The sequence below is a fragment of the Leptopilina heterotoma genome, unplaced genomic scaffold, assembly GCF_015476425.1.
Source record: "Leptopilina heterotoma isolate Lh14 unplaced genomic scaffold, ASM1547642v1 Lhet_101, whole genome shotgun sequence".
NCBI lineage: Eukaryota > Metazoa > Arthropoda > Insecta > Hymenoptera > Figitidae > Leptopilina > Leptopilina heterotoma.
The window spans coordinates 724,896-749,698 of NW_025110815.1; the positions used below are offsets into that span (position 1 = coordinate 724,896).

Sequence of the window (24,803 nt, forward strand, 5' to 3'; positions counted from 1 at the left end):
TTCTAGAAAAAATTCAATTATTTTTTTTAAATTTTTATAAAATTCTTTGCAAGAATTGAATTATTTTTAAAAATAATTTTCTTCGCAGGAATTCAAATATTTTTTTAATATAATAAAATTTTGACAGGAATTCAATTATTTTCAGAAATAATAAAATTTTTGACAGGAACTCAATTATTTTTCAAAGTTTTTATAAAATTCTTTGCAAGAATTGAATTATTTTTATGAATAATAAAATTCTTCGCAGTAATTCAATTATTTTTATAAATCAGTAAAATTCTTGACAGGAATTCATATTATTAAATTGATTCGATTAATAGAATTTTCGAAAAAAAGGAAATTATCTTGAATACAATCGATAAAAATTGAGGTAAATAACAAAATAAATAAAAATACAGAGAATAGTCGAAATAATAAAAATTTTTCAGTAAATTGTGAATATTTATAATAATTATTAATTAGTAATAAAAAAAACTGTAAAATTACAATTTTAGAGAATTTTTATTTCTTAAGAAGTGAAATATTAATTTTATTATCACTTTGAAAAGGAAAAAATGTTAAAAATACATAAAAACCATAAAAACTCGAAAAATTTGAGGTTATGTAACACTTAATTTCTACATTAAAATTTGTAATTAATTATAAACAATTTGCAAGTGAAAAATATTAAAGATCCTTAGAAAATAACATTAACTGAATATTGATAAAAAATATTTTTACTTTAATTAAAAATAAAACACTAAAAAAAGTTAAAAATAAAACATAATTTTTTACGAAATAACTGAAATAACATACGTTTCTATAATGTATATATCTATATATACAGTCCAATAAGAAATAAAAATCATATAATCAATTCGATATACATATTACTATTGCATTTCTTTCTATCATAATAACGAAAATTATTGGAAAAAAAGGAATAGAAACTTGTTAAAATTGAATACAAACCTGAGGAAATTGCTGAGTGTCATGAAAAACCGGTACACCACATGGACACGAAAAAGGGTAAATTTATCATTTTCTTGATTTATTCCATTGATTTTTATCACTCACTATCACTTATTACTATTTGTACTAATATTTTCTTAATTTTTCATCATGCATATGATAAAATTGGTAAATTAATTCACTGAAAATAAACAAATTACTATTGACACAAAGATGGCTTCTTGGTTGAATTTTTTCACTTCTTTCAGGAAAGTTCGTTAAATGTTCAACAAAGTCACGTGACCAAATTTTGAATATTTCATTTCCGGTTTTGCAAATCACTGTAAAGTTTCTGTTGTAAATATAGTAATTTGTTCCACACTATCGGACTTTGATATTTAGTCGAAAGAATACAGAAATGCAATGTTATTTTAATTACATTTTTTCTAATTAATTACACAGAAATAAGAGAAAATTATAATTAAACATGTCTAGTGGTAATAGTGCGCATGCGCTGTATTGTTAATTCCGCTCCGCTTGTCCAGAAGACACCGACTGTCGGTAACGGTTTCCGGTGATTGGACAAGTTTAGTTTTTAAGTTGCCTACCAGGTGGCGGTGTATGCAAAAGTCAGAAAGTTTTTATTTATGTACTGTTGGTATCAGTGTATCAACTATCAATTGTTGTTAATTTGTTTGTTTAGATAAAGTTTAGTTGTTTACGTTCTTTAGTAGTCGTTATTTGCTATATAAATAATAGTAAACTATTTTAAAAGTCTAGGTATTTATTTAAAAATATTACTAATAATTATTTTGTTAATAATTGAAATGAATTTTCTCATTTGTAAATAAACGAATAAATAAAATTTTGTCATAAACAAAAAAAAGTGAATTTTAACCTAAAAATGAGTGGAAAAACAATATTTGTCACTGTGGGAACAACAAAATTTGATAATTTAATAACAACTGTAACCAGCAATGATGTTTTGAAGGTAAATTTTGCAATTTAATAAAAAATACAATATTGACAGAATCCGACTGACAGTCGAATGAAAAGTAAGTAGTTTCGTATTTTATTGTAGAAAAAGACAAATTAAATTTTTAATTCGTTTTGGTAGAAGGGTAGAGAATTTTCAAGATTTTAAATAAGTTGTATTTGAATAAAAATTAATATCTTTTGTCGCAATAAAGAGGATTAGTAAAATTTTAGGTTATGTTACCTAAATCGTTTCGATCGTTTTTCATTGACAGGAAGTCGTAATTTTTATACAAAAAATAAAACTAAATTATTGAAAATTTATTACTTTACTTTCTATCCAAACAAATTTGAAATTTAATTCGTCTTTCTCTTTTAAAATACGAAATTATGACATTCGATTAACTTTTGTTTTGATTATTTGTCAGATTCTGACTTTAAAATACTTTTTACTGTAAATAATTTAATTTAACCAAAAATTTGTTTCTTTAAATAAGAAGAAAGGGTATATATTCTCCCTACTTTCTTCTTATTTAAAACAAAAATAGTTTAAAAGAAGAAAATGTTTATTTCTTTAAAATAGAAAGAAAGTGTTACTATTTTGCATAAAATAAAAAGAAAAACAATTTTAGGTATTAAATAAAATGGGATATAATCATTTAGTATTGCAAATCGGTAACACTAGTTTGGATCCTGATTGTACGGCTCGCTGTGGATTCAAAAAAATTGAATCATTTCATTTATCACCGTCTCTTGAGAAATATATTTCATCAGCTGATTTAATAATTAGTCACGCAGGAGCCGGAAGTTGTTTGGAGGCACTCGAAGCTAAAAAGCCATTAATTGTCGTAACAAATGAATTACTAATGGACAATCATCAACTGGAATTAGCTGAACAGCTATATAAAGATGGTTACTTATACTATTGCACCTGCAGCACTTTATTAAATACTCTTCAAACGTCAGATTTATCCGAATTAAAACCATTCGTCTATGAAAAAAGTAAACAAATAGCTGCCGAAATTGATAAATTTATGGGTTTCGCTTGAATTATGTTTCAATGAAAATTTTTTAACTAGAAACGAAATTAATATAAATAATCTCCAGGATTAATCGTTTTCTTTGCTTTTTGTTTCCTAATTTTTCTTTTTTTAATGCTTTAAATTTTAATATTAATGAAATTCTAATTTTATGCTTTGAAGATTAAAAAATACCAAAAATTAATTAAACCAAATTGTTTTTAATTAAAAAGCTACTTTTTTCTTTATTTTTGAGGAAAATTTGCATCGCTAATACTTGAAATAAAAAAAAATCTAAAAATTTTAATTAAATTCTTCACGAGAATTCAATTATTTTCATAAATAATAAAATCCTTCTTAGAAATTCAGTTATTTTTTAAAACATTGATAAATCTTGAATTTTTTCTTTAATTATTCGCAACTATTTAATTATTTTCCCAAATAATAAAATTTTTTTACTAAAATTCAGTTATTTAAAAAAAAATTAAATTAAATTATTCGAAAAAATTTAATTTATTTATATTTACAAAAAATGAAATTCTTTACAAAAATTCAATTATTTTTAATACAATTTTAATAAAATTTCATGAAAGAATTCAATTTTTAAAAAATTTTTAATAATATTTTTCAAAAAAATTCAATTATTTTCTAAAATTTTATTAAATCCATCGAAACAATTCAATTACATTTTGTAAATAGTAAAATTCTTTGCCAAAATTCAATTATTTTTCCAAATAATAACATTTTTGACGAGAATTGAATTATTTAAAAAGAATTAAATAAAATTCTTCTCAAGAATTCAATTATTTTCATAAATAATAAACTTTTTCTCAGAAATTCAATTATTTTTTAAAAAATTGATAAATTCTTTTATTAATTCTTTACAATTATTCAATTATTTTTCCAAATAATGACATTTTTCACGAGAATTCAATTATTTTTAAAAAAATTAAATAAAATTCTTCGCTAAAATTCAATTATTTTCATAAATAATAAAATTCTTTGTCAAAATTCAATTATTTTCAAAAATCAGTTATAAAACTTTAAAAAAAAAATTGAATTAGTTTCTAAAATTCAATAATTAAATGTTTAATTTTAATTTTTAACAAGCACGATTATTTTAAAAACTTGAAAGAAATTATTCATAAAATTCAATTATTTTTAAATATTTTATTAAAATGACTAAAGCAACTCCATTTAAAAAGATAAAAATTCTTAAAAAATACAAATAATAATAACAATAATAATAATAACAATAATAATAATAATAATAATAATAATAATAACAAATTTTTTGAAAAGAATTTAATTAGAATTTTCAAAAATTATATCAAAATTCTTCACGAGAATTCAATTATTTTCCCAATTAATAAATTTTCTCACGAGAATACAAAATTATTTACCAAGAGTTATATAAAATTCTTCGCAAGAGTTCAATTATTTTCAAAAATAATAAAATTCTTCTCAGAAATTAAATTATTTTTTTTTAAATTAATAAATTCTTTCTTGAATTCTTCACAATCATTCAATTATTTCCCCAAATAATAAAACTTTTCAGAAAGAATAAAAATAAATATTTTTGATTGAAATCAGAAAACAGTCAGGGAAATACTGAATCAAATTTTTGTGAATGGACTAAAACAATTTTTTTTCATTCGTTAAAATTAATTTTCGATAGCTACTTTTTTCAGTATTAAAGATACTTTTTGATACTTTTTAAAAATTAATTATTGAGTATGAAGTCTGGATATTTCTTTTATAATTTTTAATTTGCACAATGATAAATTAAAAACGTAACATTTGCTTGTAAAATTAATTTAATTTAAATAAAAATGAAATGATGAAGAAATAAAAATGAAGAAATATTAAATAAAAAACAGAAAAGAATTTCAATTATTCGATTTTTTAATACTTTAATAGATATATTTCGATATTCAACATAATTTACAATAAAATGTAAGCGTCATACGCATTCTTCGATAGTTAAAAATTTGACGGATAGTTTAAGAGGTACTCACGTCAATGTCTAGAAACATTTATCTATAATTTATACAAGATTTTTTTTTTCATATTTTAATAAGGAGAAAATTGCGTGGACCTCACAATATTCAATTCGCGAACAAAAATAACGTTCGTTGGGAATTTCTTTTTTTTCTGCTTAGTAATATACTGTACAATCATTAAAAACTGAATTAGAAAAAATGGAGAAAACTTTCTTTGTTGAGTTCAATAATATGTAGAATTGGATATAATCTCAAAGGTCTTATTCTTTTTATCAATGGCATGTAGAATATGTATATATAAATATAAATATTATATCATGTACAGTAACAGTTTAATTCTCAATATTAGTCCCTTTCTCTTTTATGACGACTCGTTCCCTTTAGCAGATGAAATTAAGCTTTAATTTTTTTTGTTTTATAATTCATGAAGATACACGAACATGGAGACGAAACTACTTAGATTAGCAGTAGAATTATTTTTCTTTTTAGAATATTCATTTGCCGGCAAGACCAAGTCGGGTCATTTCTTTCAATAATGTGTTTCCCATTTGTGCTGGACTTCTTGTTACAATTACGCCTGCCTGTTGGATTAATTTTTAATTTTTGATTAGCAAAAAATAATTGAGAGTTAATAAATAAATTTATTTCTATAAATTTATATTTATAAATTTATTTATAGATTAAATTTGTTTTTCTTTTGAGAGCTTTTACCTTTTCAAGTGCGTCAATTTTGTCTTGAGCTCCGCCTTTACCTCCGGAAATAATGGCACCTGCGTGACCCATTCGACGTCCAGGAGGCGCAGTAATTCCAGCAATGAATGATACAACTGGTTTTGCCTTTGGCCCCTAAAACGAAATTTTTTTTCAAAATTAATTATTATTATTAATTAAATTATTGAATTAATAATATTATTAATTAAATCCATTTCTTATTAGATTTTTATGATTCTGTGAAACAAAATGAAATTCGATGATAGTTCCATAATTTTCGAGGCTTTTCCATGACTTTAATATATTCAAATAATGTGATTAAAACACACGTTTGTTTAATAAAATCGGAATTATTGTCAACTAACCGAATTCTTCTCAATGAGATATTCCGCTGCTTTTTCCTCGGCGCTGCCTCCAATTTCACCGATCATAATAATACCATCGCAGGCAGAATCATTTAGAAAAACTTCTAAACAATCGATAAAATCTGTGCCATTGAATGGATCGCCACCAATTCCAACACACAGCGTTTGTCCCAAACCGGTCTGTAAATTTTAACACATTTTTTCATAAAATAGTCTAGAATTTCCTTTTAAATTTGAAAAAAGAAATTTGTTTTTTTCTTCTAAAAAAGAAAACTTACAAGAGTTGTTTGGTTCACGGCTTCGTAAGTCAGCGTTCCTGACCTAGAGACAATTCCAATTTTTCCCTTTTGATGGATATGTCCTGGCATAATTCCAATTTTACACTGTAAAATTTAAATTTTCAACGATTAATGTATTGTTAATTTTTGGGAGAAGAAAAAAATGTAAAAATAGATTTAATTGGGAATAAACACAAACCTGCTCGGGAGCAATAATTCCTGGACAATTGGGACCAATTAGACGCGATTTACTTTGTTCGAGAAGACGTCTTTTAACTTTAACCATGTCGTGTTGGGGAATACCCTCAGTGATGCAAACAACTAAAGGCATTTCAGCTTCTAGTGCCTCCATTATTGCTGACGCTGCACCGGGTGGAGGAACGTAAATTACCGTAGCTGTAGCTCCCGTTTGTTCTTTCGCCTGCAAAGTAGAAATTCTTTTCTTAAATTCCAATTATTATTCCATAAAATATTTTTTAAATATTCCAATTATTTCTCAAAAAAAAATCTTTTCTTTTTAATTCAAATTATATTTCAACAAAATATTTCGAAAAAATCAAATTATTTCTCAATAAAATGTTTTTTTTTAAATTGAAATTATTTTTCGACAAAATAATCCCAACAATTTTTAGTTTTCATCAAAATATTTTTTGATATTTAAACTATTTTTCAAGTAATCTTTTAAATTCAAAAATTGAATTTATTTTACAACAAAATATTTTTTTTAATTCAAATTAGTTTCTAAATAAAATATTTTGATAAATTCAAATCTACTTAAAAAAATTAAAGTTAATAATTGATAATTTAATTTACTTGACTATGTTTTCATTTCAATACAACATTTTTATTAAAATTTACCCAGAAAAAAATTCTTTTCTCTCAAAAGAAAAAACTGAAACATTTTTCTTAGAGATATAATTAAAAGATTATTAAGAACTACTTAAAACTAAATATAATCAACTTTCTAAAACTAATGAAGCTATCACTAAATTTAATTAGAGAAACAAAATTTCTTCAATTTATCAAAACGGATGAAAAAAATGTTATTAAATATTAAAAAAATCAAAAAATGCAAAATAAAAAGAAGTAAACGATTTTTTGAATAAAAGAGAAAATAAAATATAAATTTTCTCAACTAAAGTGGATATTTCGTCTCACAAGTAATTTAAATTAAAAATTGTTTTATGAGCCGTATTGTTTCTTAGAAAAAAATTATCTACATCCACTTGTGATAGTAATCTACAATAAATAGAAATTTTTAAAAATATTAATCCTAAACTTTGAGCCTCGCTTCAAGAAGAAAATTATCTCGAGGGAATTAAAAATTAAAAAGAGTACAATTTTATTTATGAATCTAAAAATGAGTATCAACTGAAAATGAAAGAAAAAAACACGATAAATGTGTTGATGCATATTTCTTCATCTATCAAATGAGTGCATTAAGGTCAGCACGATTAAATCGTTCATTTCTCGTTTTACATTTTCTCCACAAGTGCAACAAACTAATTTGATTTAAAAAAAAATAAAATTCTATATAAGCAGGAAAAAAAAATTAACAAAAATTTGATTTAGTATTTCCCTGACTATTTCCTGATTCCAATCAAAAATATTTATTTTCTAATCCTGATGAGAAAATTTAATTCTAAATTTTTATCCTAAAAAATGCAATTGTATTTAAAAGTATTTTTTAAAGTAAACAAATTGAATTATTTAATAAAATTTAATTTAAATTCTTCACAGAAATTAAGAAAATAAATTAATAATTTTTCAAAGTAAAAATTTAAATGTTATTACAGTTTTACAACAATTAAAATTTTCAACGATTTCAATTTAATATAATCTTTTAAAATTTAGTTATTTCTTTCTTTAATAATTTTAATTAAAATTTTCGAAAATTATTGAATTTTATGAACAATTTCTTTCAATTTTTAAAAATAATCATGTTCGTTAAAAATTGAAATTAAACATTTAATTATTGAATTTTATTAAAATTTTAGAAATTAATTGAATTCTTTTGAAAAATTTTATAAAAAATTAAGAAAAAATTAAATTCTTTAGTGGAATTCTTTTCAATATAATTAAATTTTTGCAAAGAATTGTACTATTTACAAAAATATAATTGAATTGTTTCGAAGGATTTATTAAAATTTTAGAAAAAAATTGAATTCTTCCATGAAATTTTCTTAAAAATTGTATTAAAAATAATTGAATTTTTGCAAAGAGTTTAATTTAATTTTTTTTCAAAAAATTAAATTCTCGTAAAAAATTTTATTATTTGGGAAAATAATTGAATAATTGTGAAGAATTAAAGAAAGATTTCAAGAATTTATCAATTTTTTAAAAAATAATTGAATTTCTCAGAAGAATTTTATTACTTTAGAAAATAATTGAATTTTTGCAAAGAATTTTACTGTTTTTAAATATAAATTGAATATTTTTGAATAATTTATTAAAATTGTATAAAATAATTGAATTCTTGCGAAGAATTTTATTTGTTTTTGTAAATAAAATTTAATTCTCGTAAAAATTTTATTATTTGGGAAAATAATTGAATTCTTGTGAAGAATTTTATTAAAATTGTATAAAATAATTGAATTCTTGCGAAGAATTTACTAAATTTGTAAATTAATTAATAGAGTAAAAATTAAAAATTTGATTTCAAATTTAAATTCGAATAAAAATGGAAGCTTAAAATTATGAATCTCGAAATAAAAAGAAGCGGAAACTTACCTCTTTGACAGATTTATAAACAGGTTTTCCAAGATGTTGGGTGCCTGCTTTTTTTGGATTAACACCGCCGACAATTTTTGTGCCATAATCAATAGCTTGTTGACAGTGAAATGTTCCTTGTTTACCGGTAAATCCTTGGCAAATGACTTTTGTATTAGAATCTATTACCAGATTTTTTCTTGTGTCTGTATAATTAAATCTTACTTGAGTGCGTAAGAGGCTACTGCGACTTCCAACTGCAAAAATAAATTAATAAAAATCTTTAATAGAGAAAAAAAAACAATCAACTTTTGCATAATATTATTTAATCAAAACAGAAAATAAAACAGAGTTTCAAGTTTTTTTTTAAAGAAAGATCTTTTTTATTAGAAGAAATATTACTCCAAATATCATATTTCTGACGTATTAACAGATGCAATAATAACAAAGTATTAACAGACAAAGCTAACACCGCACAAGAATTTTATTTTTAGCCAATTCTAATTCAGCCCAGAATTCGAGATCAAGGTCTCTGATTGATCATCAAGGAACGAGGTCATGAACAATACAATAATTATAAAAACAAAAACAAGTCTTGCAAATTTTCTCACTCGATAAAATTACTTAATATTCACCGATTCATGTAAATCTAAATATTGAATTTTTTCTTTTTCTTTAAGACTTTAAGAAATTAATATTTTGTTTTAAGGTTAGAATTCCCCTTGGAAATATAGGAAATAATCCAACAATTGGATTCAAACAATAAAAGTTGATTTTTATTGAAAATGTTTGAAAAAACAGGAAGAATGTGTCAATTACATAATAAAATGTTAATTTGAATGAACAACGGACAAATGACCTGATTATTATTGACAAATTGAGAGCGATAAAATTGGATTTAATGGGTTGAGAGGAAATTATATTTATTTATTTTTTTTCTTGTTTATTTAAAGAGGAAGAGAAGATAATGACCTTTGTAACCAATTATATATGAGGGTATAATATGTTTGTGAATCACTATACATTGTCGGTATATTGAACTTACCTGCAAATTTTGAAAATGCTCTAGTTGCCACAGCCATTTTTTCTTCTTTATATTTGTTTTCTAACTTTTTTTCACTCCGGCAAAATAACTACTATACTAGAATTCTATTAATTATTGGTCTAATCACCATTAAATTCCTATCTAATGTGAGCTAAAGAGAAAAACAGATTGTGAAAGATAAAGTTGCAAGTCGCAGCCCTCGTTTGCCTCGTACGTTGCTGCGCGGTGATAGCACTTTGACCACGAACTTAACAAATACGAGAAGTGAAAAATGGGTTTTTTTTTCGCCAATGACAATTTACTCTCTAGATAAGACCGAATTATTTTTTTCTTTATTAATATAATAATAATATATGAGGCTCTCAATACTTTCTTTTATCTTTATTTTATTTACATAAATAAATAGAATTTTATTTTTCCTTTTGTACTTTGAAATTCGCCGAACTAACTACTGCAAAAACAGTCGATAATTTTTTTTTTTTGCGGGAATTTCAAATTAAATGTCAATTTTTTTTACTTTTGTTCGTTTTTTTGTTTATTATGTACTTTAATTATTGTATTCGGAAAGGAATTTGAAATCGCCATTCGAAACATGAAAATTAAATATTTTTGTCAAAAGAAATTAATATAAATTAATTATATTTACAGGGAGAGGAAACTCGGTTGGTAAACTTTGTGAATAATTATGAGGGCGCTGATTGTCATCCGGTTGGGTTCAATTTCCGGCGCGGTGCGTCCATCTTTCCTTTTGTAAATTGCCTGTTGAACGTGTCGGTTCTCTTGCGGAGCTAAGGCCAATTTTTGGCGACTACACGTTTATTCGCAATAAAATTTAATCAAAAAAACAATGTCGACAAAAGCTGAGCTTGCATGTGTTTATTCGGCCCTAATTTTGGCTGACGACGATGTCGCCGTAACGGTAAGTTTGCAACAAAAGATTTTCAACCTAACCTCAAAAATGTATTTATGTACCTTATGTACATGTAATTATTTTATTAGTTTAATTTAATATTTCGTCATTAATTAACTTGTTTGTAATTTCTATTTATTTGGAGGCTGCTTTTCTTTTATTGATTACTAGATATTTATGAAAAAAGGGATTATTTTTCCCCACGTGGTTTGAAAAGAACACTTTTTAACCTCACTTTGCGAATAATTCCTGTCTCTCAATTCTCAAATTCCTAAAATTTAAATAAAATAGGTTTTTTTTTAAATTTGGATTATATTTTTGATGTTTTATCATTAAGTTATTTATTTTCCTTGTAGGGTGAGAAGATACAGACCATCTTGAAATCTGCTGGTGTCGACATTGAACCCTATTGGCCAGGACTCTTCGCCAAAGCCCTGGAAGGAGTCAACGTCAAGGAACTGATCACAAAGATCGGCTCCGGCGTTGGAGCAGCACCCGCCGCCGGTGGTGGTAAGTTTAAATTAATTATATAAAAAAATTTTATTTATAAATAATTAATTCAGGGATCACAGATACTTCCCTTTTTTCCCCTTCCCCCTTTTTATCCCCTGAAATTAATAAAATCTTCTAAAAATCATTAATATTCTACCCTTTTTTCTTTTTACTTTTATAAAAATTTACAAATGTCATTTTTTGTAAGTTAAACATGTTTTTTTAGTTATTTTGAAATAAAATTCTTTGAAACAATTCAAATATTTTCAAAAATGTTAGAACATTTTTATCTGCAAGAATTCAATTATTTTAAATAAATTCCTCGAAAAATGTAATTATTCTTAAAAATGTTAATTCTTTGAAAGAATTCAATTAATTTTTAAAATTTTGATAAAATACTTTATAAAAATTCAATTTTAAAAAATACCTTTCTTCGAAAATTTTAATTGTTGTAAAACTAATAATATTTAAATATTTATGATAACAAATTAATTTTTTATCGTCGAAAAGAATTATTAAAGTTTTGAATAATTTTATTTAAAAAATTCCAAAAAAATTATTGAATTTTGAAATATTTTCTATTAAAAATTATTATCAGAGAATAACTGTTACCAAGTCTGAAGTAAATTTTACTAATTTTTTTTTGCTGAAATTTACTTCTTATGTAATAAAATTTACGGAATTTCAAAGGAAAATTTTTAGTCAAAAATTTAGAAAAATTGAAGATTATGGAAAAAGTTTTAAAAAATGTTAAAAATTAACAAAAAAAGTCTGTTTTCAAAAAGTTGAAATTCAGAGAAAAAAGTAATAAAATATCTTGAAAATAAACTTTATACGCTATAATACAATAATTTTGTTTACTTAATTTAAAAAAATCGGTTTTTTTTAAAACTGAATCTCCGTTTTTAAAATTAAAATCCCTTTTTTGCCTAATATTATTTGAAAAAATTGCTGTTATCCTTGTAATTTTCCTCCAATCATCCTCCGAAACTGGTTTTTTTGTGACTAGTTCGGACAGCGAGAGAGGAAATATCAATTATTGATCATTTTAGCCTTATGGGTTTAATCGATAACTATAGATTGAGTCCTCGGCTTTTTTGAACAACAAATTCATTTCCAAAGCATTTTTTTTTTTTGTTTTTTTAATTTTATTAATTCACAAATCTTTTCTTTTTTGTTATTTTTATTCACAAGTCTTCTTTTTTGATTTTAATTTCTAAATGTTTATTTTATTCTAAAAAATTAAAATAGAAACTAAACATTGAATTTAGCTAAATAAAATTTGAAATTGAATGAAAGTTAAAATATGAATTTTATTTTGAAAATAGCGGCCGCTGCTGCTGCTCCTGCAGGCGGTGATGCAGCTCCTGCCAAGGAGGAGAAGAAGAAGGAAGAACCAGAAGAAGAATCCGACGATGACATGGGCTTTGGTACGAATAACAAAATATTTTTTTCTTTATTAAAAAAAAAGAATTCCTCGATAGGAAAAATAAATTCCATGATTACTTTTAACATGTATTAGCTACTGAATACAAATTTGAAGACAAAATTAAAAAATGAGAATTTATATTACTAAATACTTTTTTCTTTGTTTTAAAATTACATTCCCGTATTAATAAAAAACTTTTCTTTTTCAGGTCTCTTTGACTAAAAGTCGATGAATCGTCACCAAAACTTTTCGACTGTACAAACTGTACATTGAAATTTTAATAAAAACGAAAAAAAATTGAAACTTGAACAAATTGATTTATGAATTTCTCGCTATTTTTTTAAGGTAAGATTTTTTTTTCTCCAAAAAGAAAATCAGGGAAATGTCTTATTGATTTTTTTTTCAACCGTAAAAACTGAAAAATCGGAAAAACAAAATCAAATTTTTCTGTCAACTCTGAAAATGAAAAGAAAATTGCAAAACATATTTGGAAGTTATTAGAATTTTTTATTAGACACGTTTTCATATAATTTTTTTTTTTGTACTTGTCTATAATATACGCTAAAAGATACACTTTTAATAATCAAATGAAACAGTTGAAAAAAATAGTTTTTTTTTCTCATTATTATAATAATATGTGCGGCAAGGATCAAAGCCTTACAAAAATGATGGTGCATGCGCATCATAAAATTTTACAGTTTTTTTTTTCCTTTTTTTATGATATAATATTCTCTGAAGATAAAATGCATTCGCTAAAATCCAGTCGTAAGCATTTTTAAAACGTACAGCTATATGTTGAATTTTTGAAAAATAATTGACAAAATTTGCAATTTTTCTGGAGCGGTTAAATCATTCTATTTGTGCGTTTTTTTGTTCTTGTGTTTTTTTATTAAAATTGTTAATTTATAGATACTAATAAATTTAATCGTAAATATTAATAAATATTAATACTGTCTTTCAAAGAGTGAGTTTTTTTTCTTTCCAAAAGAAGTCTTTAGTTCGACATCTATTAAAATTAAAAAAATATTTTCACAAATGAAAAAACTTCCTGAAAGTTAAAATACAATATTTTTGACAAATTTACTTTTTACAAAAAAAAATCAACGGGAAATAATTTATCGACTATCAAAAAATAATTCTTGAAAGTAAAAATATCTATAGTATTTTTCGGCAAATTTAATTTTTACAAAAAAAGCCAATGGGACTTTATTTAAAAAAAATAAAAAAACGAAAAAATGAAAGTAGAAATTAAAAAATAAATTTGCTTTCGGATTGAAAGTAGAAAAAGTTTTTGTAATGGAAAATAAAAGGAATAGAAAAATAGAAAAGTGATTTGAAAAAATTACAAAAAATGGAAGTAGAAAAAACTTGAAAAATGAATTTGCTTTCGAATTGGGAGTAGAAAAAGTTTTTTTGTATAATGGAAGGAAAGAGGAAGAATTTTTGCATTTTTGTACATTTGAACGCTGCACTGTTTTTTTTTGCTTACGACTTTAATGGACAAATAAAGCCCTGGTCCACGCAACCGTTTCTAATCAGAAAATCTAAAAACCTCTCAAGTCTATAGACCATTTCTCTCAATTCATATAATTTTCTTTTCTGTACACAATTTTATTTTTTTTCTCTTTTTATTATTATACACTAAAATTTTTTTCTCTGCCAACATTTTTTATATATATATAGTATATATTATATAGAATAAATCCGTCTCATAAAAAAGCAATATTTTATTTTTCTCATATATATTTAAAATTCTCTCTGTATATAGGAAAATAACTTTGAATAAAAAAATATATCTCGAGCGTTGTGACTCTTGAGGCTTTCAGGTTTCGATTTAGAATAAGCTCGATGGACAAAAATTGAGGGGGGAAAAAATTAGACGATCTCTTGAATCGTTTTTTTTTTCTTGATTGAAAATTGAAATGAAAAATAATAGCAAAAGAAAAGTTGTACTGATTTTGACCCTGATGGTTATTTTTTTTTTCTCTTTTCTTTTGCTTTTCTTATTCGGGAAGTTCGACAGAATTTTCAGGTTCCGTTAGTGATATCCATTGGGCTGAGGCTCCAGTTCCGGACAGAACGCGACGGAATAATTCACGATGACATTTCTCGGATACTTCGCATTTTGCTAGAAGTTGACCAGCTGAACGCAATACGGAAAATTGTAATCGCGATGTGGACAATGCTTCGCTGCTAATGTCAAAATTGAGAATTTCACTCCAGGCGGGACTTGAACCCTCTCTGCGGACGCCAGTTTTTTTCTTCTTCACACTCTTGTCGTCCCGTATAACTGTCACCTATTTGCAATAATAATTAATTGTTATAATTGATTATTAACAGAATTTTTTTTTTTAATTTCGATTTTACTTTAATTTTAGATATTAATTTATTTAAATTTCCATTTTATTTATTCTAATTTTGATTTGATTTTAATTTAATTTAATTTATTTCTTTATTATTATTTCCATTTTATTTTTTCGACAATTCTTCAAAATATTGCAAACAAAATTTTTTGGAAATAATTGATTTTCAGAAGAATTGAAATTGAAATTTTAGAAAATTTTAATTCCTGTGGAAAAATAAATAAGTATTTTTTAAATATTGAAAAAATTATTCAAGTTTTTTGAATAATAAAGTTTAGAAATCAATGAAAGGCCTGTTTTTTGAGAGAAAAAAAATTTGCTTTCTTGATTTGATTTCTTTTTTTATTTACCTGAACGTAGGGTTCAAAATTAGCGGCGGTGTCATCGGGAAGAGGCAAATTTCTGGCTTTAATAACAATGACGGTGAGTTTTTCACAGGATGGCTGATAGGATAATGAGACCATAAGTTCGCCAAGTGGAGGTGCACGAAAACCTTCAGCGCCATAACGAAGAACTGATTTCGTCACTGTTTTTGGAGTCAAATTTAATTCTAAATTTGTTAGCGCAAGTTTCATATATCCTATTCCACGATGACGTGAAAATGCATCAAAATCGTAGAACAAAATTTCCAATGTCCTCTCGGCCAGCGAGCAATGAGGCGGAACTTCAAAGACAAAATCCTCGTCAAATACTGAAATTGCAGAGGAAAAAAATTTATTTATCACCAAACAGATTTATTTTAATTTTTGGTTGGTATTTTTTTCGTTATTTCAAAAATTTATTTTCTTTATTTATTAATTTTCTACTTTATTTATTTATTTTCTTTCTTTTGTCTATTTTCTTTATTTATTTATTTTCTTCCTTTTGTCTATTTTCTTTATTTATTTATTTTCTTTGTTTATCTATTTTATTTCTTTACACTTATTAATTTCCTTCTTTATTTATTTATTTCCTTTCATTCTTTATTTTCTTTATTTACTTATTTATTGTTAATTTTTGTGAATGTTTTTTTGTAGGCAAATAATAAATGGAAACGCTCACCAGGATTTAAAGTTCGCCTGTGAATTCTCGTCTGCCAGACATTATTTTTATCAGGAAGTAATCGAATTTTTGCATAAGGATCCGCCGTTTCGCTTAGATCACGAGCTCGAAGATCACGTGCCTGTAAGTTAATTTTCAAAACCAAACGTTAATAATTTTAATTTTTAAGAAATTTAATATAAATTTAATTATTTTAACAATTTTGATGGAATTCTTTTTAAAAAATCATTATTTTCAAAATTGTTAATAAAATTCCTTCAAAAAATTCAATTATTCTCAAAAAATTCAGATAAAATTCTTCGAAACAATTCAATTATTTTTATGAATTGTAAAATCCTTCGCAAGAATTTAATTATTTTCATAAATAAGAAAATTCTTCACAAGAATTAAAATATTTACATAAATAATAAAATTCTACAAAGGAATTAAGGAATTCAATTATTTTCATAAATAATAAAATGTTTCAGAGGAATTAAATTATTTTCAATACAATTTTAATAAAATTTTACAAAAGAATACAATTATTTTTAAAAATATTATTTAAATTCAATTATTTTCCAGAATTTTAATAAATAACAATTCAATTATTTTTATAAATTGTAAAATGTTTGTCAAGAATTCAATTATTTTTGTAAATAATAAAATTCTTCCGAGAAATTCAATTATTTTCAGTACATCGAATATTTAATTATTTCTGAAAATAATTGAATTCTTGAATAGAATGTTATTAAAACTTTTTAAATAATTGAATCCCTGTGAAAAAATTTATTATTTCTGCAAATAATTGAATTTCTGCAAAATTTTTTAAAAAAGTGAATTTTTTAGAAGAATTTTATGAAAATTGTATTTAAAATAATTAATTCCTGGGGAAAATTTACTATTTATTGATATAATTGAATTATTACGTAGAATTTAAAAATAATTTAATTTTCCTTGAAATTTAATTAAAATTGAATTGAAAATAATTTAATTCCATCGAAAATTTTATTACTTATGAAAATAATTTCATTTTTGAATTGAATTTTATTAAAAGTTTTTTAAAAATTGAAGTCCTGTGAAAAATTGAATTGTTTTTTTTAAATAATTGAATTTTCTCGAAGAATTTTTACAAGATTTTTAAAAATAATTGAAATTTTGAAGAAATCAATTCAAATTGTATTGAAAATATGTAAAATCCTGATAACAATTTTATTATTTATATAAAAGTAATTGGATTCTTTTACGCTGATTTTTATTATTTATAAATTGACTTTTTACAAAAAATTTTATTACAATTATTGAAAATAATTTAATTCTTTAGAAAATTCAATTATTTTAAACATTTTCAGTAAAAATTAATAAAATAAAATACTCCACTATTTTTAAGAATATTGAAATAAATTCTTCAAAACAATTCAATTATTTAAAAAAAATTTAATAAAAATCTTGGCAAGAATTAAATTATTTTCAAATACAATTTTAATTACTTTTTCTCAAAAGAATTTAATTATTGAAAAAAATGTTTATGAAATTCTTGAAATGAATTCAATTACATTCAAATTAATATTTATTAATTAGTAAAATGAAAATATTCGCAAATTTTAATATTTCTTTCTCTCCTTCTTCCTCTAGAGACGAAAATAATTTCCAATTAATATTTATTAACTAATAAAATAAAAGTATTTGCAATTTTTAATTATTTTTCTCTTTCCTTTCTTTACAGGGAGAAAAATGTTACCTCAATTAATTTAACATTGAGAATTCCAGATGAGGCGTCGTAGACTAAACACAATTCAATTTCGCCTCGCGTTTCATTTGCTGATCTTGGACAGGATATTTCATCGCTGTCGGCACTATTCAATCTTGAATTTGATGAACTGTCGGATGATCTTGGTAATGATTTTACAATCACCATTCGTTCGTCTGATGCAACAACAGCTCCTCCCGGTAATGGGGGTGCAATTGGACTCACTGTTGTTCCAATTGCGTCATCGCAACTACACTCCGATGATAAATGACGTTTTGCTTTGGAAAAAAACAAAGAAGAAGAAATATATTACACAATTTGAATTTTAATTCAAGACGTGCGGAAAAATTATGGAGAAAGGAGGAAACTTTTGGGATTTTTTCCCTTATTTTGTTTTTACCTTGTCTGGGTGATTCTCTGGCATTTTCAATGTCACTTAATTGCCAGGTTTCGTCATTACGACTGCTGCTTTGTCTTTGAAGTTTTCGACTAGAGCCGATATCAAATGATGTTTCCTTCGAATTTTCTTCCTCCGCTGCTCTGTTCAGGAGATCCTTTTCGAACCTTGAAAATTTGAGGTAATCTTTATGTTTTTTGAGTTACTTATAAATAGTTTTATACTTCAATTTTTGAATAATTTAAGATTTAAATATTTTTTCTTTTTAAATAATAACTTTAATTAATATAAAAATTCACAAATTAATTAAGTTAATTATCATTTTCAAAAATTAAAATAAAAGTCTTCACAATAATAGATAATAAAATGATTCTCTAAAGAAATCAATTATTTCCATAAATAATAAAATTCTTCACAGGAATTCATTTATTTTCAATAATTTTTGTTCGTATTTTCTTTTCAAATTAACTAATTTTAAAGAAATTTCTGAAAAGAATTCAATTAGTTTCAAAAGTTTCAATAGAAGTCTTCACAGAAATTCAATTATTTTCATGAATGACAAAATTATTCGCAAGAATTAAATCATTTTTATAAATAATAAAAATCATCGTAGAAATTCAAATACGTATTTTTAAAAATTTATCAAAATTCTTCGCAAGAATGCCATTATTTTTATAAACAATAAAATTCTTTGCAAGAATTCAATTTTTTTTGAAAAATAATAAATTTCTTTGTAAAAATTCAATTTTTTTTTATAAATAATAAAATTCTTCGTAGGAGTTTAATTATTTCATTTACAATTTTAATAAAATTGCTTCAAAAAATTCAAATATTTAAAAAAAAAATTGTAATGAATTTCATGGCAGAAATTTGTTTATTTTTTAAAATAGTAAAATTCCTCACAAAAATTAAATATTTTTTACAAATAAGAAAAATCTTCGTAGAAATTAACAAACTATTTATAAAAATTTAGTGAAATTCTTGCCAAGAATTCAATTACTTTTATAACTAATAAAATTTTTTGCAAGAATTCAATTTATTTCAAAAATAATAAATTTCTTTGTAAGAATTCAAATTAAGAATTCAATTTTTTTATAAGTAAAATAAAATTCTTCGTAGGAATTTAATTATTTTATATACAATTTTAATAAAATTACTCAAAAAAAATTAAAATATATTTAAAGATTTTAATAATTTTTATCAGCAAATCAATTATTTTCAAAAGTAATAAAATTCTTCATAGAATACAATACAAATATTTTAAAAAATTAACTGAACTTCTTCTCAAGAATTCAAATATTTTCATAAATATTAAAATTCTGCACAAGAATTCAATTTATTTCAAAAATAATAAATTTCTTTGTAAGAATTCAATTTTTTTATAAGTAAAATAAAATTTTTCGTAGGAATTTAATTATTTTAAATACAATTATAATAAAATTACTTATAAAAATTGAAATATATTTAAAGATTTTAATAATTCTTGTTAGCAATTCAATTATTTTCAAAAGTAATAAAATTCTTCATAGAAATTCAGAAATTTTTAAAAATTAAATAAAATTCTTCTCAAAAATTCAATTAATTATTTTCTATACAATTTTAATAAAATATCTCAAAAGAAATCAAATGATTTCAAAAAGTTTAATAAAATTCTTGAAAATAATTCAATTATTTTCACAAAGTTAAATAAAATTGAAGGGCTACATAAAATAAGGGGACGAACGCGTGGTTGAAAGGGATAATATCAGTCAGGTAGCAGCGAGCGGCTCAAGGCTTGTCACTGCTACCCGACTGGTAGTATCCCTTCCAAGCCTCGCGTTCGTCCCCTTATTTTATGTAGCCCTTCAATTCTTCGCAGAAATTAATTAATTTTTTAAAATTTAATAAAATTCTTCGCAAGAAATTATTAATTTTTATAAATAATACAAATTTCTTAAAATAAAAAAAATAAAAAAATAAAATAAAATTATTTTAAAAATAAATTCAAATATTTTTAAAAATTAAGTAAAATTCTTTTGCAAGAATTCCTTTTTTTTAAATTTATAATATTCTCCCTAAGAATTTAATTATTTTCATAAATTAATAAAATTCTTTGCAAAAATGAAATAATTTCCATAAATAATAAAATTATTCACACACAAATTCATTTTTTTCAGTCCTTTTCATTTGTTTCTAATTTTATGTTTAATTTAATTTAATTTTAATAAAATTTCTCGAAGGAATTCCAATTTTGTTGGAAAAAATGTAATGAAATTCTTAGCAAGAATTCAATTATTAATAACAAAATGCTTTGAATCAGTTCAATTATTTTCGAGAATTTCTCTTCTAATGAGATTTAAATATTTACATAATAAAAATTGAAAAATATTAATAATTATAAATATTAAAATTCTTATGAATTTAATTTGGTCTTTTCAAAATTGATAATAATTTTCAAAAGAATTCAATTATTTTCAGAAATTTTAATAAACTTTTGCACACAAATTCAATTATACTTAACAATTTTTAAAAAAATTCTTCACAGAAGTTCAATAAATGTATTGTAATAGATTTCAATAAAATTCTTTGAAAGAAGTTAATTACTTTTAAAAAATTTCATTCTCTTTTCTATCATTTTTATTATTTTCTAGTTTTCACAAAATTTTCAAATTTTCTTACCCAAATTTCCTACAAATATTTCAAAATTTTGTGGAATTTGTCAAAGAATTGTTAATAAGAAATTTATTATTATTATTATTTTTTTAATATTTACAGATAAAACATTCGGAATTATGGAAGAAAATTGAAATTACCAGTTAAGAGGACCACTAGGATTTAATAAAGGAAGACGACGACGACGAGCACAAATTGTATAAACAAGAACCGCTGAAATTGCTCCCGTGGCTGCTCCAATTGTTCCCAGGATGGCAACAACTCCTGCACCGTGAGTATCCATTTCCTATCCCTCTGCAATTTTCAAAATTATCTTTCTCCCTTTTTCTCACATTTAAGAACATTCTCTAATTTTTAAAAATTAAAATTCCCATTACAATGTTTTCTTCTCCTTTTGAAATGAAAAAAAGTAAAAAATCTTTTATTTTTTCTACTTCAAAACGAAAATATTTCTAGAAAAACAGTAAAATAAAGAAATAAATTATAAATGTCAAATTAAATAATGTTTATAATATTTATATTTATTTATCATAATAAAATGGAAATAAATAAAAATATTATAAGTGCTTGTTATAATTTTTTTTTTATTTTTAGTTTTGTAATATGAAAGTTCATTATTTTAGAATATTTATCACTATAAATATTTTCAAATAATGAAAATATTTATCACTTTAAATATTTTCAAATAATGGAAATATTTATCACTTTAAATATTTTCAAATAATGGAAATATTTATCACTTTAAATATTTTCAAATAATGAAAATATTTTAACTATAAATGTTTTCAAATAATAGAAATATTTTCAAATAATAAAAATATTTTTAGCAATTAAATACCAAAGGTAAAACAATAACTAAATATAAATTCAAACGACATTTAACATTTAAAAAAATCCACTTTTTTAATTTTAATCGCAACACTTTCTTATATTTTTCCGGTTTCTTTTTCTTTAAAAAAAAATAATTTATACAAAAGTATTGTAAACAAATTTTCCAATTAATTTCTCCGTATTTCACAATAATTCACACCTAACTTTTTAATCCCAGAAGGTGACAGTCATTTATGGAATTTAATTAAACAACAAACTCTCACAACCTTCGACTGCCGGGACGAGAGGAGAGAAGTTTTTAATAAAAATTCCCATCACTCGCAATAAATTCCAGAAATTGTAATATAAAAATCGCTTCCATTTTCTAAATATAAAAAAGTAAAGAAATCACAAGGGAAAATATAATAAAAAAAAGGAGGGTGAGAGAGAGTGGTAAATAAAATGTAAATTTTTTTTTTCTATGAAAGCTCGAAAGATCCTTGAGCGCATTAAATTGATATGAAAAATCCACCCTAGATACGAAGGCAAAACGTGACTGATAGAGGAAAAAAAAGGAAGGAAGGAAGGAATTAATCAAGACAAATGCGCGCAAGCGTTCTTAGAAAACTATAACACCACCCTTATTTCTCAGCCTCCATTATTTTTCTGACTTTTAAATAAATAAAAGGAAGGAAATAAAGAAAAAGAAATACAAAAACTTTTTCAGTAATTAAATATTTGGAATTTATGTAATTTCGTATTTATTCGATTTTTTAATTTTGAAAAAGGAATTTATTTTAATGCGGAATAGATTTAAACGTGCCACATGGATTACTTACCACCCTTTTTTTTTCTTTTTGGTTTCCGCTAATATGATTTCATTTTTCCAGGTTTATGGAGAGGGACACTTTGGAACCCGAGGAAGAGAGAAATTTTGAGAAAGGATTTTGTTTTTCACCAAATAATCACACTGTTAATGTTTTTCATGAATGAGGATGAAAATTGAAACAGGAGATGACGACGGACGATTATCGCTATCACTCCTCAAAAATTCAACATGTCCTGTTCACTAGGAATAGTCGTCAGACTTTACTATCTATATATTTTAATCGGAGAGCTGCGTGAACTCCTGCGCGTTTGCACGACGTTTTACGCGCGCAAGCCCTTGACAGTGACCCACGAGATCCAAGAGCAATTTCCAGACTGATGTTAGTATCCGGTCGATAGAAAAAAAATATAATAATGATAATAAAACAAAACGACCACACACATATATGTATATATGGAGGATGACCCGAAAATTCGGTTTTAGTCCAAATAGACTTCCGACCTGTTGCCTGTTATTGATTTGGATAATTTCTCTTCTTTTCTTTTTTTTTTACAGATTTTCTCAACTATTTTAGAAATTCTATTATTATATTATTTCTTCTTTGAGAGGCAGTTGAGTGAATTATTTGCCTTAAGAAGTTGCGAGGAACTCGAGATGCTGGAAAACTTTGGTGACCATGAAATTATTTGCTGACAAGATTTGTTTTCAGTGATGAGCGCAAAAAGGATGACAAATACACTCAATGAAATGGCAATAATTTCACTTTGAAAGTAAATGAATATTGTTTTTAATTCGATGAATTTCGTATTTTTTTTCTTTTTTTTTTGTCTCTAAATAATTAAAATTCGTCTTTTTGTAATTATATATTTCTTTGTGAGAATTAAATTTTTTTCATATTAAATAATAAAATTCTAAGTAATTAAAATTTGATTATTTTCTAGACAATTTAAAAAAATTTTTCAAAATCAAATATTTTCAAAAAATTTAATAATTCTTGTCAGCAGTTCAATTATTTTCGAAAGTAAAAAAATTTTTTGAATAGAAATTCAAATATTTTTAAAAATTTAATAAAATTCTTCGCAAAAATGAGATCATTTTTATAAATAATAAATAGCTTCGTAGAAGTTCAAATCTCTTTAAAAATTAAATAAAATTCTTCCCAAGAATTCAATTTTTTTCATAAATATTAAAATTCTTCGCCAGAATTCAATTATTTTCATAAACATGAAAATTCTTTGCAAGAATTCAATTATTTTTATAAAATAATATTAATATTCAACGCAAGAATTTAAATTTTTTTGAAAAAATAATAAAATTCTTTGTGAAAATAGAAAATTCAATTTTTTTAAAAAATAATAAATTTTTTCCGTAAATAGTAGAATTCTTTTATTATTTAATAAATTTATTAAATTTATTTATTTTTAATAATTTTTATTTTGATTTTTACATATGTTTAATTTTATTTTTGATTTAAATTAATTTTAATAAACTTCTTTACCTATTTCCAATTTTTTTTGGTATAAAATGGAACTTACTTCGATTTGAAATATTAAATATCTCTTAAATATAGAAAATATTTCTTTTAAATTCTTGCAAATTAAATTTTGGAGAATATTAATTACAAATTATTTATTTAAAAATGTATCGCTAAAGAATTATCACTATACAAATTAATAATAATTTAATTTCTTTTTTTCAAATTTGCAATTAAAATTTTCCAAAATTGTAATTTGCGAAAATTCAATGAATTTTGATGAAATGTTATTTTAAAAAATCAATTATATTCCACAAAAATTTTAGAATTGTAAAATTTCATTTTTATTAAAAATACTTTTAAAAAGGAGTAATTAATTTTCTTAAAAGCAATTCAATAAAATTTTGCAAATTAAATTTTGGAGAATTTTAATTTGAAAATTCGAAAATTTTAATTAAATGCTTTTAAAAAGTTAATTATTTTTAATAACATTTTATTTACTGTAAAATACTTTTTATAAAAGTAATTGATTTTTTTAAAAGTATTTTAATAAATGTATTGAAAAAATGTAATTTTGCAGAATTTTATTTATTACAATTTTTGTATTTCAATTTTCGAAAATTCAATTATCATCAAAAAAGGAAA

General features: G+C 23.3%; 4 protein-coding genes and 1 long non-coding RNA gene across 5 annotated transcripts; 3 read left to right on the forward strand and 2 right to left on the reverse strand.

Annotated features, from left to right (window-relative positions):
* Positions 1-1,604: 1,604 nt before the first annotated feature.
* LOC122499600 (UDP-N-acetylglucosamine transferase subunit ALG13 homolog) lies at positions 1,605-3,018 on the forward strand. Its single transcript, XM_043608049.1, has 2 exons — positions 1,605-1,921; positions 2,538-3,018. The coding sequence occupies exons 1-2, from the start codon at positions 1,835-1,837 to the stop codon at positions 2,952-2,954; spliced, it is 504 nt and encodes a 167-aa protein (XP_043463984.1). The 5' UTR covers positions 1,605-1,834; the 3' UTR covers positions 2,955-3,018.
* Positions 3,019-4,811: 1,793 nt separating this feature from the next.
* LOC122499594 (succinate--CoA ligase [ADP/GDP-forming] subunit alpha, mitochondrial) lies at positions 4,812-10,279 on the reverse strand. Its single transcript, XM_043608044.1, has 7 exons — positions 10,036-10,279; positions 9,012-9,247; positions 6,481-6,702; positions 6,282-6,386; positions 6,004-6,183; positions 5,639-5,773; positions 4,812-5,508 (listed from the first exon to the last, which is right to left on the reverse strand). Exons 1-7 carry the CDS (start codon positions 10,070-10,072, stop codon positions 5,422-5,424), a joined length of 1,002 nt encoding a protein of 333 aa, XP_043463979.1. The 5' UTR covers positions 10,073-10,279; the 3' UTR covers positions 4,812-5,421.
* Positions 10,280-10,770: 491 nt separating this feature from the next.
* LOC122499616 (60S acidic ribosomal protein P1-like) lies at positions 10,771-13,175 on the forward strand. Its single transcript, XM_043608067.1, has 4 exons — positions 10,771-10,954; positions 11,302-11,455; positions 12,766-12,867; positions 13,075-13,175. Exons 1-4 carry the CDS (start codon positions 10,883-10,885, stop codon positions 13,086-13,088), a joined length of 342 nt encoding a protein of 113 aa, XP_043464002.1. The 5' UTR covers positions 10,771-10,882; the 3' UTR covers positions 13,089-13,175.
* Positions 13,176-14,158: 983 nt separating this feature from the next.
* On the reverse strand, positions 14,159-23,462 carry LOC122499584 (synaptotagmin-5). The gene is made up of 7 exons (XM_043608034.1): positions 22,695-23,462; positions 21,186-21,339; positions 18,397-18,560; positions 17,988-18,274; positions 16,271-16,391; positions 15,580-15,920; positions 14,159-15,163 (listed from the first exon to the last, which is right to left on the reverse strand). The coding sequence occupies exons 2-7, from the start codon at positions 21,326-21,328 to the stop codon at positions 14,870-14,872; spliced, it is 1,350 nt and encodes a 449-aa protein (XP_043463969.1). The 5' UTR covers positions 21,329-21,339; positions 22,695-23,462; the 3' UTR covers positions 14,159-14,869.
* LOC122499624 lies at positions 15,837-18,107 on the forward strand. Its single transcript, XR_006301350.1, has 3 exons — positions 15,837-15,978; positions 16,246-16,393; positions 17,973-18,107. It is a non-coding gene; the product is annotated as an uncharacterized LOC122499624 (long non-coding RNA).
* Positions 23,463-24,803: the final 1,341 nt, after the last annotated feature.

Bases quoted from the DNA above. Each gene is read 5' to 3' on its own strand.
- LOC122499600 (XM_043608049.1), top strand. From the start codon at position 1,835: ATGAGTGGAAAAACAATATTTGTCACTGTGGGAACAACAAAATTTGAT. The intron at 1,922-2,537 runs GTAAATTTTGCA...AAACAATTTTAG, and splicing joins CCAGCAATGATGTTTTGAAG to GTATTAAATAAAATGGGATA.
- LOC122499594 (XM_043608044.1), bottom strand. From the start codon at position 10,072: ATGGCTGTGGCAACTAGAGCATTTTCAAAATTTGCAG. The intron at 6,703-9,011 runs GTAAGTTTCCGC...TCTACTTTGCAG, and splicing joins TTTATAAATCTGTCAAAGAG to GCGAAAGAACAAACGGGAGC. The intron at 6,387-6,480 runs GTTTGTGTTTAT...TAAATTTTACAG, and splicing joins GAATTATTGCTCCCGAGCAG to TGTAAAATTGGAATTATGCC.
- LOC122499584 (XM_043608034.1), bottom strand. From the start codon at position 21,328: ATGGATACTCACGGTGCAGGAGTTGTTGCCATCCTGGGAACAATTGGA. The intron at 15,921-16,270 runs GTGAGCGTTTCC...CTGCAATTTCAG, and splicing joins CAGGCGAACTTTAAATCCTG to TATTTGACGAGGATTTTGTC. The intron at 15,164-15,579 runs GTAAATAAAAAA...TATTGCAAATAG, and splicing joins ATTTTGAACCCTACGTTCAG to GTGACAGTTATACGGGACGA.
- LOC122499616 (XM_043608067.1), top strand. From the start codon at position 10,883: ATGTCGACAAAAGCTGAGCTTGCATGTGTTTATTCGGCCCTAATTTTG. The intron at 10,955-11,301 runs GTAAGTTTGCAA...TTTTCCTTGTAG, and splicing joins ACGACGATGTCGCCGTAACG to GGTGAGAAGATACAGACCAT. The intron at 11,456-12,765 runs GTAAGTTTAAAT...TTTTGAAAATAG, and splicing joins AGCACCCGCCGCCGGTGGTG to CGGCCGCTGCTGCTGCTCCT.